This window comes from Tamandua tetradactyla, chromosome 25 (genome assembly GCF_023851605.1).
Source record: "Tamandua tetradactyla isolate mTamTet1 chromosome 25, mTamTet1.pri, whole genome shotgun sequence".
NCBI lineage: Eukaryota > Metazoa > Chordata > Mammalia > Pilosa > Myrmecophagidae > Tamandua > Tamandua tetradactyla.
Window position 1 is genome coordinate 28,471,450 of NC_135351.1, and position 12,166 is coordinate 28,483,615.

The 12,166-nt window shown below is 43.5% G+C and overlaps 1 protein-coding gene across 4 annotated transcripts in view; it reads left to right on the forward strand.

Annotated features, from left to right (window-relative positions):
• Nucleotides 1-1,578: 1,578 nt before the first annotated feature.
• Nucleotides 1,579-12,166, forward strand: part of CARMIL1 (capping protein regulator and myosin 1 linker 1) — a 338,321-nt gene continuing 327,733 nt past the window's right edge. For all 4 annotated transcript variants that reach the window (XM_077143786.1, XM_077143787.1, XM_077143789.1 and 1 more), the window contains exons 1-2: nucleotides 1,579-1,985; nucleotides 7,488-7,585. In XM_077143786.1, coding sequence (XP_076999901.1) covers nucleotides 1,946-1,985; nucleotides 7,488-7,585 — 138 coding nt within the window. In that variant the 5' untranslated portion in view covers nucleotides 1,579-1,945. The remainder of the gene's footprint in view (nucleotides 1,986-7,487; nucleotides 7,586-12,166) is intronic.

The following is a 12,166-nucleotide window of genomic DNA, read 5'->3' on the forward strand; positions in this document are numbered from 1 at the left end:
ATGCTTATTGATCACTTACTTTGCACAAGGCTATGGAGGTTCAAGAGTCTAAGTTAGAGTCCTGTCTTCAAGCTACCTACAGTCTAGTTGGTCAGACAAAACTAAACTCAGGGAACAATGCAAGAGTTAAGTAATAAAACTAGACAAATATACAAGCAATGTAAGGAGACACTGCATGGTTACGTTTACAAAAGGGTGTTTCAGGAAATACATTCTTGTGGTTTAGAATAGAGGGATCACCCTGATCTGGAAAATTCTGGAAATTTTTTATTAAGAAGGTAGACATTGGACTGGGATTTAAAAACATAGATAAGAATCAGATAACCGTAAGGGGAAGGGAGGAGACAAATGCCAAGTTGTGGGAATAATGAGTCGAGTCTGGTTGTAATACAGTGTAGGGTGGGGAGGAAGAGGTTAGAACGATGGGAAGAGGAGAGACCCGCTAAATGCCTGAGAGGCTGAAGATTCAGTCTTGGGGAATACAAGGTCGATAGCAGTGTTTGAAACTAGACAACCAAAGTGTGGGAATCCCTTTCCTTTTCTCCCTTCCTTCTTCAGTCCTTTAAAAACGGAACTTGATTCGAACGTCTGGGCGATAAGGCAGCGACTGAGACGCAGGCAAGCATTAGTAGCCCAGAAATTGTCCCTCTCGGGACGGAGGTCAGAGAAGTCGGAAGGAGCTGGGCCAGGTAGGATCAGACCTATCAGCTGGCTGATTTCGGCTGCTGTAAAAAATGCTCAGTTCCCTAAATAAACCCAGAGAGCATCAGAGGTTTCCCCGCCAGTGAAAGGCGCTCGCACAATTCCAGCGTCTGAGATTGCAAACGGTGGTTGCGTAGCACACGCTGAACACACACAAACTGTTTTCTACCATATGTTTAGTTTTTACAGGTTACGTCTAGCTCTGGCACACAAGAAATGGAAAATTAATAATACCTATGACATGGCATCATGTCACAGGGAGGGCTAAAAAACAAGGGTGTGTAAAAGAGTCCCGGAAAGAACCGGCTTCCGTGCAGACGGGTCTGCAGGTTCGCTGTGAACCTGCAGTCCCCCAGCCTCTCGCTCCCTCGGCCAGCCCGGAGGAGGGGACAGGGAATCGGGAAGCCCCCGGTTCTCCAACCTCGCAGCCAGCAGATGGCTCCCGGGCGCTCTCTCCCGCTCCCTCGCCTCCTCTTCAGACGCAGGGCTTTGGCGGTTTGGGAGGGAGGCAACGAGGAGGGGCGTCGTGCCTGCCGCCGCCGCCGCCGCCGCAGCCCCTCGCCGCGTCTCCGCCGGGTGTGCGCCCCGCACCGGGGCCCAGGCGCCCCGGACGCAGAGGCCGGCGGGGGGACCAGCGCGGAAACTGGCTCTCGCGAGGTGAGGAGGAAACGCAGGAGCTGGAGGAAGAGGAGGAGGAGGAGGAGGAGGAGGAGGAAAGGAGGAGGAGGAGGGCCGGAGCTGCCCCCGCCCAGCCGGAGCCTGGCAGGAGAGCGAGGAAAGCCGACTTCCCCGCCCCGCGCGGCTCTCCCCGCCCTCGCCGCGCGCCTTCCGCCTGCACCTAGGGCCGTAGGTGCGGCGCACGCTGGGCGGGAGCTGGCGCCGGCCGGAGCCGCGCCGCGGAGGAGCGAGCCGGGAGGAGGGACTGGCTCCGCAGCAGCCCCGCGCCCGCTCGGGATCCCGCTGGATCCCGGTTCTGCCGCCAGGAACTGTGAGGAGGCGTCATGTAGCAGCCGCAGCAACAAACCCATCTCGTATTTGCAACTCTTTTTTTTTCTTCTTCTTGTTTTTAGTGGGGCGGGGGGCGCTGCAAAATCATATTTCCGCCCCCCCCCATTTCTTGCCCACTTCCATTTGCAAGCGGCATCTGCCTCTTTAAAAAAAAAAAAAATCCCGGTTTTCGGGGAGGGCGGGGGAGCGTAAATCAGAGCCGGACCCGCGACGCCCCCGCACCTAGAGGGCAACCATGACTGAGGAGAGCGCGGAGGTTCCCAGAGAGTTGATAGGTAAGAGTCGCGCGGTTGTTAATTTTCCATCTTCCTCTGCCTACTCCTCACCTCCACCGCCCTTCACCTCTGCCTTCCTCCCTTTCCTACAGGTCCCGCGGACTCCGGGCGCCCCTGAGTCAGAAGTGATGTTGGGCAGGGTCACTGGGGGTCGGCGGGAAGTTTGCTCCTTCGGACCGCCGGCAAAGCCAGGTCCGGAGGGGAAAGGCGTGGGAAGGAATCCGGACCCCCGAGAGGGGTCTCCTCCGGTCGGCGGGGAGCAGGGACCCCCTCCTCCGGCGGGGACCGGGGGGTCGAGGTTAGCAGAAGAAGGGCGCGGGCTACCTGGGTCTTGGGGGTTCTGGAAGCAAGAAGAGCCCTTTCCAGCGCCAGCCACTGCCCCAGACTCGGGGAAGCCTGGACAAACCCAGCAGAAGGATAACTGGGGTGCACAGTAGGTCGTCTCCGGCACGTGTCAGGCTTCCTCGGAATATATCCCGCAGGTGGTCCCCCCTCTGACATTACAGGTTTGGGGGAGGGGATGCTAGTCGGGTGCTGTGGCTGAGCTTGGCAAGGCGTGGCTTGGTTTAGCGACCTGGGAGCCAAAGGGTTACGAGGGCTGACGCAAACTCGGGCCAGGAAATTGAGGGTTAATGATAAAAGCTTTATTTTAATAATGATTAACCCACCGATTCTCCCTACCCTGTATCTCTTATGGAACCTGTGCGTGGTACCCCGTGCAAGGTGACTCATTGTTTCAGTCCCTTGAGGTTGGGGAGAGGGGCCCTGGGTTTGAAGTCCGGGTTTAACTGAGTTAACTGGAGGATTAAAATGGCAGAGCTAAAATGGGGGTGGACGGGGGGGGGTGGAGAGTGTTCTGAAAACTCCGCGTTTACGCTGTGTGTGTGTGTGTGTGTGTGTGATTGTGTGGGTCGTATGTGGCACTGTAACAAGTTATGTATATATGTGTGCGGGTCCGTGTACTTTGATTCCCAGTGACCCATATTTCTTACTGTACCATATTCCTCACTTGACTTGCTTCACAGTCCACAGCTCGGAAAGATGTTTAATCGGTGCTGACCAGAAGAGGAAGTTTCTAAGCGCTCATTCATCTGCATGTGTGGAATTTGCCCCTCTCTTTCTCCTTTAAACCAGAATACTTCCAAGGCAGTTGAGTGTCCTCTTCCACTAGTGACTGCTAGCTCAGTGGGTAAAACGATGTAAGGAACCTATGCTGGGTTTGTATGAAAGTCCTTGCTTTTGCTTAATTAAGAAAAAACCAACACAGCTGACCCTTACTTGAAATTTACACCCCTCCCCCCCACTCCCGTCATACACTCTGCCTGCTTCCTATCCCCAGCCCGGAGGAGTCTGCCCCTGAGATAAAGCATCTGCTGCTTTTCCTAGAGTGAGTGGTCCATCCGGTCCTGGGAGACTGAGGCATTTCCAACATTCCACCCAAAAGAGTAGGCAAATGCCCAGGGAGACCTGAAGATGATGCTTCCAGAGGTCCGGAGAAAGAAAGTTTAGGATTGGATTTTGAAGGCTTTCCTGGTTGGGACTAGACAGGCCCACTGAAGAGGGTGACACACTTTTAATTTGTGAGATGAGTTATCCTTGAGCCTGGTAAAGAGACTTTTAGAAATTAAGTCTAAGAAAGGGTGGTAAAGGATGGGGTTTGTGGTTCTCAAGATAAATAGTTTGATGTATTTTAAAAGTTGAATTTGACCCTTGCCTAAAACTTGAATTTTTGCATTTATCACTATTACCCATCTCACATGTCTCTCAAGCAAGTGACACATTGCTTTTTTCCATATGCCCAATATAGTTTTCTGGGACCTTGTGATCTTCTGGGATTTTAAAAGAGCTAGTATGGTTGGGATAGGGAAACCTGCCTTTGCTTCTCTTGTTTATTCAAGTGCCCCAAGAGTTTTGCTTTGGTTAATTCAAAATGGCAACTGTGCGAAAAACTCAGTTTATTTCCGTAAGCTAATCCTCCAAAGCATTTAAAAAATATATTGTGTATCTTTCTGATTATGAAAGCAATGTAGGTTTTTCGTAGAACAATTTAAAATGCAGAGAATAAAGGATATATGTCACCCATAATACAGAGATAGCTACTTTAAAACCTTTTGGTATATGACTTCCCAGTCTTTGTTTCCATGCACTTATATTCTTTTTTTTTTAAAAACATAACAGCATACAAACATGAACATTCTTACCATATGATCATTCCATTCTTGGTATATAATCAATAACTCACAATATCATCACATAGTTGTATATTCATCACCATGATCATTTCTTAGAACATTTGCATCAATTCAGAAAAGGAAATAAAAAGAAAAAAGAAAAAAGCTCATACATTCCATACCCCTTTCCCCTCCCTCTCAATGACTGCTAGTATTTCCATCTATCCAATATATTTTAGCTTTTGTGTTCCCCTATATTTTTGTTTACCCCTTGCCACTCCCTTTCATTGATCACTAGTATTTCAAGCTACAAAATTTATTTTAACATTTGTTCTCCCTAGTATTTATTTATTTTTAATCCATATATTTTACTCATCTGTCCACACTAGATAAAAGGAGCATCAGATAACAGGTTTTCACAATCACACAGTCACATTGCGAAAGCTGTATCATTATACAATCATCTTCAAGAAACATGGCTACTAAAACACAGCTCTACATTTTCAGGCAGTTCCCTCCAGCCTCTCTGTTACACCTTAACTAAAAAGGTGATATCTGTATAATGTGTAAGAATAACCTCCAGGATAACCTCTGGACTCTGTTTGAAATCTCTCAGCCATTGGCACTTTATTTTGTGACATTTCTCTCTTCCCCCTTTTGGGTCAAGAAGGTTTTCTTAATCCCTTGATGCTGAGTCCCAGCTCATTCTAGGATTTCTGTCCCATGTTGCCAGGAAGGTTTCCACCCTTGGAGTCCTGTCCCATGTAGAGAGGGGAAGGGCTGTGAGTTTGCTTGTGGTGTTGACTTAGAGAGAGATGCCATAACTGAGCAACGAAAGTGGGTCTCTGGGGGGTGCCTCTTAGGCATAATTTTAAGTAGGCTTAGTCTGTCCTTTGCGGGGGTTAAGTTTCATATGAACAAACCCCAAGATTGAGGGCTCAGCCTATTGCTTTGGTTGTCCCCACTGCCTGTGAGAATATCAAGAATTTTTCACATGGGAAGTTGAATTTTCCCCTTTTCTTACCATTCCTCCAAGGTGACTTTGCAAATACTTTTTTATTCACCGTTCAGATGATTTTTGATAAATCTCATTGTTCTGAGGTTTATCGGGCCATCACTCTGGACAAACCTATAAAATCTCATGCTCTACTCAAGGTTCCATGTACTTATGGTATTCATTCAGACAATCCACATAAGTTATATTAGGAAGTACACTAGTCAAAATATAAATTTTTGTTTCCATGTACTTATATTCTTAAGCCAATTTCAGATGCCCATTTTCTACCACCAAAATGAGGGCACGTTGACATTCTTTTTTAGGGGAGGGAGGAATAGCCTGGGCATGTTTTGAGTCCTGATAAGATAGGAGCAGCATAAAGAACTCACAGTCCAGTGAGTTCTCTCACATGCCGCTTTCCCCCCAAATGTTCCACTGTTCCTTGAACATGTTCCTTGAACATGCTGTGCTTTCTCTGTTTCTATGCCTTTCTCTTTGCTGACCATGCCCTTTTTCCCCTTTGCTCTTATCAACTTGGTGGCTCTAAACTTTTGTAATGGCACATCCCCAATAAGAAAATTTTGATCCCCTGTTAACCTATATTTAATTGTTAAATTATATACTTATTTATTGTGTGCAATCTAAAGCATAAATTGAAATACACCTGGCAGGTAGAAGTAAATATTCTGCTATATTCTTCTTGCATCTCACTGGGTTGTGTTGAATACTCTAGTTTGGAATCCAGTGGTCTGTTTTCTCCTCCTTCAAGATTGAGCGACTGTACCACCTCCTCCTGAAAACCTTTGTGTACCCTTTAGTCCATTACCCATTGGTAATGTGAGCATGTTCCTTTAATGGTGGTCACTATGTCTTCTACTAGACTGTGAATCCCTGGGAAAGGCAGAGCCCATTTCTATCTCGGTTTCTAGTAGAAGTAATCAGAGGGTGCTCAGTTAACTGTTTGTTGAACATATGAATAAACCAAATAATAATATAGAACACAGTACAATAGTACCCTGGAGAAGGGAGCCATGAACCCTGGGGGAATTGAGGAAGGGTTTCCAAAGGATGTGACCCTTCAGTTGGATTTTGAAGGCTAAGTAGAACCTTACCAGAAGGAGACTAGAAAAAAGGTATCTTGTAAATTCCTTCTACATATGAAATACATAATAATACAAACAGAAGTCTGTGGGCATAAAAGATGGAGAAGTTCGGGATTTGTATTTTAGGGTGTATGCTAATAGTTAAGCCAAAAAGAGGGGAAAGATCATAGATGGTGTGCTAGAAGGTTTGGGTTCATTTAGGAAATGACAGCAATTGCCTGAAGTGTTGTAGACCAGGAATGATGTCAGACTCATGCTTTCAGAAGAGTCACTTTGGTTGCAGAGGGAATGGTGGTGCCCTGATAGGTTGGAGGCCATGGGTTTAGTCTAGGTGAGAGATTCCAAGGGCCTGAACTCAGGGTTACATTCAGGGTCAGCATCTGTTGAAGAGGTAGATTCTAGGAGACTTGATAACTAACTGACTCCCTATCTGTGATAAAGGAATTGGAGCTCCTCCAAGTTTGTAGTTTTATTAGTGGCTGTAGGAGGAATAAGGAAGAGAATAAGTTTGGTTTTGGATCCCAGGGACTCCTGGGTGTCCCAGGAAGACCTCACCTCCATTCTCCTCTCCTGTATTCCTCCTTTTCCATTGCCTTTGACCACCATAGGGAAGTTTTGCCTCTTGGGTTGTTGCACTGTGATGATGGATGGCCGAGAGTGCCCTTGCCTGGCTAAATAGTTTGGTCCAGTTGCTGTATTTCCTACCCTTCTTCATAGCAAGACCCTCTTAGGAAATGGTAATAATTGTACACACTGTGATGAACAGAGAGGCTGCTGGAGCCAGAGGTAACCAGCCAAGGGCCGAGTTCATAAATCCTACTGTTTCTGGTCTGTATGCAAAATACCAGAAGGAGACTAGGAAAAAGCATCTCACACAAGAGAATAAAACATACATGTGTGATCATTCTGCCCCGCCTTGCTCTTTTTTTCTTTTTTTTTAATATATGCATCCTATTTTTCCAGTAAGATGACTTGCATGGCCCAGGAGTATGCCTGTTAAATATTTGGTTCAGCATCTAAAGTCTGACACAGTACAAGGCCCACAGTAGGTATTCGTTAGATATTTGATGACTGATAACTGTCAGACTTATTAAAACAAGCAAATAGAAAATAAAAAAAAAGATAAACAACAGTAAAAACAACTAAAAAAATACTCCTCCAAAAGCTGCTCCTCCCCAAAGCTTTTTTCTTACTTATAAAAGACTGTAATGAAACTGTTCCCTTTTTTCAGAAAGCATAAAGGATGTTATTGGCAGAAAGATAAAAATAGCAGTAAAGAAGAAAGTAAAATTGGAAGTCAAGGGAGATAAAGTGGAAAACAAAGTGCTGGTAAGTATTATCATTTATTTTTATTAAAATGTTTGGAAGTATTTCTCCCCTTCATTGTTTTGATTGCTTAATTTTCATGCAACTCAAATTCTGTGCTTTGTATTTCATTCAAAAGTTCTGGTGACCATTTTGTTCTAGGTTAATTGGGATATTTGTTCATGTGAAGTTAATAGGGTAATTTAAATTTTAGAGTTTGAAAATTTTTAAATTGTGGTGTGATGGTGGCAGAATTCTTGCCTCCCATGCCAGAGATCTGGGTTCGAGTCTCGGTGCCTGTCCATGTTAAAAAAAAAAGTTATTTCTCTGGGTGGTTATTTCATCAGTGGCAGAATCCTCACCGGCTGTGCTGGAGACCCGGGTTCAATTCCCTGAACCTTCTCATGTAAAAAAAAAAAAAAAAAAAAATTGTGTCTCTCAAAAGTCATAGTACTTATCCACATTTAGTTTATCACCTAGAGCCTGAATTTGTATAATGTAAAGTGTGATGTTAAATAAAGCTTATTTGTTATCTTTGGTGTTTATGGTCAATTGTCTGGCTTTTTTTTTTTTGTAAGAATGTAGGGAGATGTTGAAAAAATTAATCTCAAGCTAGTTTAATTGTTTAATTAAATTTTCTCAAATGTTATATCTGAGTGTATCTTATAAGGGACGATCTGAGAATGTGAACAAAACTTGTCATTTTACAGAGGTTTTTGATGTTTCAGAGGGAAACACTTGCTGGAGGCAGTAGTACGGGAGCTGGGATTGGACATGGGGTTCCCTGCAGTTTGTGAACCTGTGGGGCAGAGGTATTAGATCCTGATGGGTGTGGAGTTTTAAGGAGGTTGTCAGTGACCGAACTGTGCCTTTCGAGAGGCAAGAAAATATTTTGTGCTATTTTAATGGTTTCTAGATTGAGATTGTGGGGACCCTAGATTTGAACTTAGATGAATACATCTTGTTCATGCTTTCGTTGTAGATAATTTTCTTTTTAAATCTTTTTATCATGGGGATTTTCAGGCATGTAAAAAAAAAAAAGAATTGCATATTGCATATTGAACCTTGTGTACTTGTTGTCCAGCTTCAATGATTTATCCAATACTGTTTTGTCTGTCTCCCTATCCCCCTACACACTCCCCCCCCTCTTTTTTACCCCCTGGATTATTTTTAAACAAACCCCAAATATATGTCATTGAAAGAGAATATTTTGAAGATATCTTTTCGTCATTTGAAGTTGCCATGGAATTTGATGTGTCTTTCTGATAACATCTGTCTTGAGAATCTTTTTAAATATCTAGCTCCAGGGTAAGCAGCCGCCTTTCCAGGTGGATGGAAGTAAGGATTGTACTGTTATTGAAGGATGGCTTCTGTTTCTCTGCAGTGTGTAGATACAGGTCAGGATGGCAGGGGCCCTGAAGCAGGAAAACTTGAGTGACTTTTGCCCTGCAACAGAATGTGTGCGTGTATCCTACATAACCAGGGTTAAAGACAGCAGAAAGGATTGGCGGCATCATTGTTTTATTTAGCTTTAATAAAGAGTACATTTCCTTAAGTGATTTTTATTTAAGGTTTTTGGACGACCATAGATTGTGTTACTTTTGGGGAGTGGGAGTATAGGGAGAAAAATTTTATTTCTGCTATTTGCAGTTTTATATATTTAAAGTAAATCTGTTTCATGTAGTAACTTCAATGGCCGGACTCACTTCTTTATAACTCATATATTATGTACTGTTTGCTACAACAGTGTCACAAATGGTACTTGGTACAGTTTGGTGTGGACAGTATTCATGTAAATTTGTGATAATTTTCAAAGACATTTATTTAAATGTACAATAGCATAAAACTAGCACTATTTAAAAATTATTATTAATGTTTAATTTAAGATTTTGGGGTTTAGCTTAAGTTAAAGTTGCAATTAAATTACAAATATATTGGAATTTAAGCATTTAGCTCCCCAAATTGGGACCCTAAGTGTTCTAGTTTGCTAGCTGCCGGAATGCGATATACCGGAAATGGAATGGCTTTTAAAAAGGGGAATTTAATAAGTTGCTAGTTTACAGTTCTAAGGCTGAGAAAACGTCCCAATTAAAACAAGTCTATAGAAACGTCCAATCTAAGGCATCCAGGGAAAGAGACTGTGGTTCATGAAGGCCGATGAAGTTCAGGGTTTCTCTCTCAAGTGGAAAGGCACATGGTGAACATGGTCAGAGTTTCTCTCTCATTTGGAAAGACACATGGCAAACACGGCATCATCTGTTAACTTTCTCTCCTGGTTTCCTTTCATGAAGCTCCCTGGGAGGCATTTTCCATCTTCATTTCCAAAGGTCGCTGCTGGTGACTCTCTGCTTCTTGTAGCTGTGTTGTTCTCTGCTCTCTCAGAATCTCTCATTTTCCAAAATGTTTCTTCTTTTATAGGATTCCAGTAAACTAATCAAGACCTACCCGAATGGGTGGAGACACATCTCCACCTAATCCAGTTAACAGCCACTCTTGATTGAGTCACATCTCCAGGGAAATGATCTAATTACAGTTTCCACAGTACTGAATAGGGATTGGAAGAAACGGCTGCCTTTACAAAATGGAACTAGGATTAATATGTGGCTTTTCTAGGGTACATACATCCTTTCAAACAGGCACACTAAGTTTCTAGGAATTTGGTGCAAACTTATTTTGGATGTTATTTACTTGCATCGGCAGGAATTATTAATAGAAATGCTCAAGATCTGGCTTTCTCTGACAGTTTTCAAGTTTGCACAAAGTAATCTAAGAATTAGCCTTCGTTAAGCCGTTGATTTTGGAGTTTTTGAATTTGGAGCGATTCCATTATTTCTTTGAATTAAATGCTGGAGGAAAGTGCCTTATTTGTGTTTCTGACTTTCTTTTGGTTGTCAGTCCACTCAGATAGGTTCCAAAGGAGTTGACTCAGTACTTCCAATGGGTCTTTTTTTCGGTTTTATTTCTTGTTCCTTCCCTCAGTGCCTATTCTTAACACCCCCCCTTCATGTAAAAGTACATGTGTGTTGTAGATTACTTGGTTCCATTTTCTCTTTTGAGGCTTTATACTATATATAAAGTCTCACTGTTTTGAGACTATGTACTATTTCTAGCTTACTCTTTATAGAGGGTTTATCATCATCTTCTTTCTCATGATCATAATAGCTAATACTTACTGGATGCTGCAGCAACTTGCTTAGGTCATCCAGCTACTTAGTGATAGAGGTGAGATGTGGACCCAGATTTGTCTCACTCACAGCTGACCTGTTTAACCATTATTCTCCAAATGAAAAGAAAACATTCTTTTGTTGTTCAGAGATTCCAGATTTTCAACAAATAATTGGGGGAGATTTGGATCAGTACTCCCTGTCTTTGATTTGATTGATTGAGCACTACTATAATTGGTTCCATATATAACTGTGCATGTACAGTGTGTCAGGCACACAGTAGATAGGAGGGAGACCGTCTCCAACTTTAAGGCATTCGGAGCTTGCAGTCTAGTTGGGGAGATAAATGTGAACAAGGGAGGAGCCCTAATCCAGGCCTGAGGGGCAGGGAAGACTTCCAGGAGGAAGGGAAATCTAAGCTAACAATGGATGGATGAGTAGGAATTAGCCAAGGGAAGAGTGGAAGCATGTTCTGGATGGAGGGAGTAGAATGTACAAAGGTCTAGAAGCCTGAGAGAGCTTAGCAGGTTAGTGAAACAGTCACAGTATAGCTGGAGCAAGGAGTACCAGGCCAGGAATGGTCAGGGGTAAAGCCTTTCCTTTCCTTGCATTTGGGATATCAGGTGAAGACTGGGACTGGTTAAGCAAGTCTCCTTTTGCCACGTGTTTCTAATGATTTTGATGTGAACGTTATTCTCCCCTCTCTGGGGAGGCAGTCGGGCTCAGTGGTTAAGCACTTCGATGTTAGCATCATACCTGGTTCAGATTGCAGCCCGGGTACTTTATAACAATTTGAAGCCTTAATTCCTTTCTCTATTGAAATAGGGGTTATCATAGTATCTGCTTCTATACTGTTGCTTTGAAGAAGTGGGATCTATTATTACTATTGAGCACAATGCAGGCACGTGGTAAATACCCAACAGATGATAAAGCAAGTGGACCAAGGAAAGGCCAGTTCTTCTGATGCCCCTTAATGAGGAGTTGGATCAGTTCACCGTAATGCCAAGAAGGTTTTCCCATAGTTTGTGGCACCTTATTAGCAAGGTGGATTGGGGAGGACAACTGACTCGATTTGCAATTCCTTAGGTATGCTCTGGTCCAATTAATCAGTTAGAAGTGCTAGGGAGATCTAGGGAACAGTAGTGTGTGGCCAAATAAGTTTGGCAATTAGGGTGTGAACAAGACAAACCAGTTTTTTTTTTTTTTTTTTGCTGTAGGGCTTTTCAAAGCCATTAATATATATTCATTGTCCATTTCTAAGTATGGGGCAAAGTATGCTGTGTTTCCCAAAAGTATTTGGCCATAGGTCTTAATGAACATTGGCTGGGAAATCAGGATGGGCCAGGCCAGAGCTGGTTGGTGTCTATGGGGACAGTTTAAAGGAATGAAGGAACAGGCTATCCATCATTTTGAATGTTCTCCTGGGGAATGGTCCTTTAGC